Source organism: Gavialis gangeticus, unplaced genomic scaffold (genome assembly GCF_001723915.1).
Source record: "Gavialis gangeticus isolate Ggan-Ray unplaced genomic scaffold, GavGan_comp1, whole genome shotgun sequence".
NCBI lineage: Eukaryota > Metazoa > Chordata > Crocodylia > Gavialidae > Gavialis > Gavialis gangeticus.
Window position 1 is genome coordinate 49,563,934 of NW_017728993.1, and position 6,481 is coordinate 49,570,414.

Sequence of the window (6,481 nt, forward strand, 5' to 3'; positions counted from 1 at the left end):
CTGCTTGTGGCAGGGGGTCAGGCTAGATGGTCTGTTCAGGTCCCTCCTGACCCTTGCTACTATGAAACTATAAAACTATGAAATTATGCTGGATGCATTGTGTCCGTCATAATGGGCAACAATGACTGGGATAATGAGATATACAAATACAGAGCAAACCAGCCCTACACAGCGACCCATTCCAGAGCCACTATGTTGATGGGAGTTTTTATATTGGCTTAAATGGGGAGGGCTTCAGAGAAACCTAAACTTATTATTAATAATTTTTTATTGTTAAAAATACTTTATGCCAGTTTCACGTACACACTTGTTCTTACCCTCCAGAGTTAATAATGCCACTATATTCTTTTCTTCCCAATCTCTCTGTAAAGGCTCATTTTGACAGGATGCCTGAAATATACTGCCATTTGATAACAAGGAGGCAGATGGTGAACTACACTATGTACACAACTAGTCTACATGAAAATATGCCATGGATTACTTTGCCTCTCTTCTGTTTGCTTTTATTCACCTGCTGGATCTTGTCTGGTGAATGAAGCTAGATCATAAGCTTTTTCGCTTTAAAACATACTTGTATAGTGACAAAGATTTCAATTTCTTGCTCTGGTGTTCTTGTAATGTAAGTAACTAGTAAAGGTTAAATGCTTCTTACAAAAAAAACATTAAGTATTGCAACATAGAACTCTCTCCCACTGTGCTCTGCAGAAAGGACAAGCTTGTACAGAATGTGAATGAAAACAAAAGTATGTTGTTTTACTGACCACATCGCCCTTGGCTCCAGGAGATCCTTGTGCACCTGGAAGACCTCTGTCACCCTTTTCACCCTGTTCTCCTGGAGGTCCAATCAAACCAATCAAACCTGGATGTCCCTAGAAAAAACATGAGAGGAAAATTATATTGAAGGTCAAGGTATAAAAGTTTGCAAAAGAATAAATTAAATAAGAAATGTATGTTGATAGCTTAGGATATTCAAAAGTCATCACTATGCCACTTACTGCCTTATCCTGAAAACTGCAGATATAGAAATATTTTGCAGATGCATGCATTTACTGATTGATCGTTTTCATGCTTTTATGCTCAGAGATTACCTGCATAGTTGACTACTGATTGAGTGAAAAACATATCTGAGTACTACCGGGTAGGTTTTTACTGAAACAGAGTCAAGATTAATTTAACAATATGTATGGGTACTCTTCAATATTTAAATGTCCCACACTTGTTTGTCAGTACAGCTTTCAACTATTTCATTATAAAAGAGATCCATTTAGATGTTATCCACTTACCCAATAAAATATAATAATACTGTGAGCTTCATTCCCTTAAATACAGTTCTCCCCTGGCCTAATGGTCAATAAGTGGCCAATTGTCTGCCTTTATGTAAAACATGGCAGATACACTTGTTCAAGAGGGTAATTAATAAGTGGGTAATTAATTTCATTATGCTCCTTTTAAAATCTGTGGGCATTTAATAGCAGGAAAAAGCAATTGTGATCCATTAATTTTATGACACAGGCAAAAACTTTCTGAATTTCTCTAGGATGGTTACATGCAGACTGTCATTTTATTATTATTATGTCAGCAGGGAGTTGATTGATGGGATCTAGGAGCTTGCTTTCCTTTCACTATGACATTCTTTTAGGCCAAGAATAACTTTTTACTTTTCCTAGTTTTATACAAAAAGGCAATATGACACTGAGGCTATGGACAGAAATCACGAAAACTGGTATAAGTGATCGGAAACCAGTTCAAACCTGTAACACAACAGAAGTTCACAACTGCTTTCAAAAGGACCAAAACTGGTTTAAGATAAACCTGGATGTAGTATCAGACTTAACTGATTTAGGTTAAATTGGTTTATGGAACTCCTGTCCCAGGTCCCCTCCAGAGTCAAGTTAACTCACAGTCCTCTAGCATCCCCTGCCCACCCCCTTTTATATGATGGGAGGGTTAGCCTTGACCCAAAGTGTCTCTTGTAGCTGAGCAGGGAGGCATGCTCTACCACCTCCCAGCTTCTGGCCTGAGCCACTGCAGGCATGTGGCTGCATTTCCAGAATCAAAAATGAATTTCTGTTCTCTTGCTTATCAGTTCATTCTATGCAACTTGGACTAACCTGCAAAAATTTAATCGATTCAGCTGTGGGCTTTTTGACTATCTGTACTTAGCTTCAGATTTGATTTCATAATTACAAGATCTCAGAAGAGAAATGAGAATTTGAGAAATTTTCACGTACCTTCTCACCCTTGGAACCTGGATCTCCCTTCAATCCAGGCAAACCAGGTGGACCCTACAAAGTCAAGAGAAACAACATTAAAAACTATTTTAAATAGCAGCATGTTTCATTAATGGCATTCACCTGAAATATTAAAGATATTTTCAGTACAGTGGTATTCAGTGGTTGATGGATGACTGTCTATACAACTTTGGGTAAAAGATAACCTTTAAGTACATGTTTTAAAGAGTCCTTTATGATTCATTACACTAATCATGTAGCTGTTTTTGACAAGCCTAGAAAACTGAAGAGAGGGACAGCATAAGAGAAGACAAAGGTTAATTAAAAATCTTTATGTGGCTTTGGACACACCCACTGAAGTATGTGATATTGAAACAAATAGTCTTATCCATTTTATGCTGTTTAACCCCTGTAGCACTTTGCAGGCTTTTAATTACTTTCCCAACATCAATTATTTCTTTCTGTACCTATCCAATTTCAAGTCAACAGTAAGAAAACTTCCTAATTGGCTTAATTCTACCTAACACTGTATAAAACTGCATAAAAAGAGACCTCTGAATTGTCTTTTTTCCATCTTACTCAGTGTCAGTAATGTCTTGCAGATGTAAATCAGGATTTCTATATTAATTTCTTCCCTATTTTGTTATTGTTCTCGTAAGAGTAACTCATGTTTTTGTCCAGTGCTGAGGGCCCTATCCTGGGACCACGTTTTGACTTCTAACACCATTGTATCCTGCCTGTCTGAGCCAGTTAAATAGGTGTTTCTCTGCTCAGTATTACAAGACATACATGACTTAAGAGGGTTAGATTCATTGGGCGTATCTACACATTCACTAGTGTGCCATAGATACTGTACTTTAAGTTTAATACTTGTATAATCAAGAACTAAATTATTGCACAGTAACTGGCATTACTACACAATAGTGCCAGTGCACACCTTTTTAGTGACACTATTGCACAGTAGCCTAATACTGTGCATTACCGTAATAGCACTGTTTGAGCTGTGAAGTACTATGGTGGAGTATTATTAGGCTACTGCTCAGTTAGCATCTCGTGTAGATGTGCCCACTGAGATGAAGGAACCTGAAAATGATACCTGCCTAAGTCACTTATCCCTTACAAAACTTTAAAAATATGGTCATATATATGAATTCCTCATCTGCAAAAATGGGAAGAATAGCACAACCACAATTCACAGGGTATTGTGAAGATAATGCAGTGAAGACTAAGAGGTGCTCATATCCTACAGTGAGAGACAGCAAGAGATTTTTCTCACCATAGCTACAGATTATGGAACATAGTAAAATAAGTCTGCAGTTGGCCCCTGTAAAGCAAAAATAAATAAAGCTCATGACAGTGGTGACTAAAACAAAACAAATTGGCCAGAAATGTCAAGTTCCATATTATTCAGTTAGAACTCAGGGTACTACAGAGAAAATGTAGGACCTGGACCTTCAAAATTACTTCTGTGACAAGTCATTAAGCTTGTGAATAATCCAGTGGAGGTCAATGGTATTGCTTGTCTAAGATTTATAGGAGACAGCTCTTAGTTAGCACTGTGTAGGGAGATATGTTGTTAAATTAGAAGAATACATAAACTAACTTGAGCCACAACTCATGCTTTATGAACCTATAGATAGAGATTGTCAGCTCTACTGTAAATTTTGCCAGAGCAAAGCACTGTCAAGTTCAGCCATCCCACCAACAGTGCACAAAGATTCAACAGCAGAGTTGCTTAAGGCACATCCCATAAGAATGCAAGTGGGCAATATGTTTTGAAAGCAGTCTACTTCCTCAGGCTTTCAGGGATTGTAATGACACAGACTTCCAAATCACATATTTTTGCCTTTTCCATTTACTCCTGTGACAATGTGAAACCAGGGCATACTAACTTTGTAAACCAGTGCACCTAAAACAAATACCTAAAATGGAAGCATTACAAATAAATACATAACATTAAAATGACATCATGAAAAATGTGTGCTATAATGTTACTAGAGTAGTAATGTAATTTTTTATGGTCTACGTAAATAGACCTCAGAATATATAGAATGTAGGAGATCCTAAAATAAAAATTCTAATACCGTTCAACATTTTAATCTTTACAGTACAATGATTATAAAAGAAGTTCTTGTGGTTCATTTTGAATCAATTCCTTTATTTGCTGTTATTTCTTTTTTAACTGGACCTATAGGATCTAGGACAAACTACTTAATGGGTGGCTACTAATACACAGGCCATCACATAAAACACCACAAACATGAGATAACATAACATTGAAGAGATTTTAATGAACACAGGCTCATTAGGCTGCTTACAAATGTCAAAAAAACCAAAAAACAGCACTTTACCAGAAGAGGAAGCATGTTAGTTCATCCCAGCTTCCCAAGATCTGTATAGATCAGACTTTTCAGCAGGGCTTTTTGGCACTTTTATCTAATAGCTGATTCAATCATCTATTAGATAAAAGTGCTAGAAAGCCCTGCTGAAGTGCCCAATCTATACAAATGTTGGGCATGCCAGGTCAAAGTAACGTGATGCCTCTTCTGCATGTGGGGTTGCCAAGCTTAAAATAAGGAACTGTTTTTTTTTCATGTCTGTAAGCAGCTTAAATGTAGTATTATCTAACTTAGTTTTGAAAGAGGCTACTGAGAACCCAGGAAGATAAGAACTGCTTAAGATCTAATTTAGAACCAACATGTTCCAAGTTCTAAAAATTGAGAGCAAATAGTGTCATACTTAACCTTCCTCAGTTAAAAGGTCACTATGACATGTGAAAGTTGGACACAGGTAAGTAAAAATGAAAATGAGGAAGCTCTGGAGGATCCAGTGGGATGTGAGGAACACCCTTGTCAAAGTACAAAATAGGCAAAACTATGCATGCCCTTTCTACAGGCCTAAGAGCTTCTGATTTCAAACTCTGTACTTATGGACATTACAGAAAATCAAAAAACAACAATAAAAACTTTTCCACTTTTCATTTGTTCCTTTAGAACTCCAAGACATGACTGAGCATTGGCTGTAAGTATACATAGTGGTCGAATATGGTCCTGAAAAGAATAGTTTGAGAATGACTCCAGACATAATTTGGCTGCACGTGAGCAGATGATGGGCCAGCTTCTCATGCTGTTGTTCCAATACCATTCTTTTTGGTGTTCCAGATTTGAGTCTTTTTAGAGAAGAGGCTACAAATGATGTCAAATTCATTATTATATCATGTCTACAAGGGGAAACTAAGAGGAAAAACAAACTCATTTGCACATATCAGTTGCTTTCTTGTAATCTTTTGCTTGGATAAAAAGTGGAGAACCTTCATAACCCTGTTTCCTACATAATCCTTGAATCTATGGATGAACAGCTAGAATTATGTGGTTGAGAAGGACAAGGGAAAAGGATAAGAAGAGGGTAGAAAGAAAGGATGAAAATCATCTCTTGGTTCCAAGTACAAGAACTGAGGAGTTAATATAGCTTTACATTCCATAGAACCCCTTTGTATAGTGAAAATCTATCCCCTTTTGAAGGAGGATCTCATATAGAGCAGAAAAGACCATCAGAAATCTACGGTGGAGCTGTGCTAAACATGAGCCAGGAAAGAACTGTTAGGAAGTAGGGCATCCACAGAAACAGGCCCACCTCCTATAGTTCCTATGAAGTATATAAAGTTTGGGAACACTATAATCTCTGCTGATCCCAATTTTCACATAATTCATGGGAGATCATGTGAGTTGTTCTTATACTTTATGGAACATTTTGGAACAAAATCCTCTCCATTTTCTCCAGAGAGCTTTCCTGTTATGTGTAACATGGTGCATCTACATGTGCGTTTTACTGCCATGTTGACTAATTAGGTCCATAGTAAAGTATCACAGGATGCATCTAATGCATTAAGGCACATTTCCTAACGTGCATTAAATTTAGTACCTCCAATGTGAGGTACTAAACAAATGTGCATTAAGCTGCCTTAATGCACAGTAAAGTACATGCTTTTTAAGAGACGCTTAATGCACAGTGGCCTATTTAACTGTGCATTAGCACAATAGCACGGTTTTTATGTGACACTTTAATGTGCATTAAAATAGGCTACTGTGCATTAAAGTGCATGTGTAAATGCACCCACAGCCTACATGTGTGCCAGTATTAGTGTGCAGTAAATTAATTAACTCCTCCAAAGTGCACATGTAGACAGTGACGGGGCTGGCTGGGGCACAAGGGTGCAAAATGTGGGGGCTGCCTGGTGCCACTGTAGCATG

General features: G+C 37.5%; 1 protein-coding gene across 2 annotated transcripts in view; it reads right to left on the bottom strand.

Annotated features, from left to right (window-relative positions):
• COL11A1 (collagen type XI alpha 1 chain) overlaps nucleotides 1-6,481 on the bottom strand; it is a 334,641-nt gene that overhangs the window by 28,776 nt on the left and 299,384 nt on the right. For both annotated transcript variants that reach the window (XM_019501723.1, XM_019501722.1), the window contains exons 58-59: nucleotides 2,232-2,285; nucleotides 762-869 (exon numbers count right to left, since the gene is read on the bottom strand). In XM_019501723.1, the coding sequence (XP_019357268.1) occupies nucleotides 762-869; nucleotides 2,232-2,285 (162 nt within the window). The remainder of the gene's footprint in view (nucleotides 1-761; nucleotides 870-2,231; nucleotides 2,286-6,481) is intronic.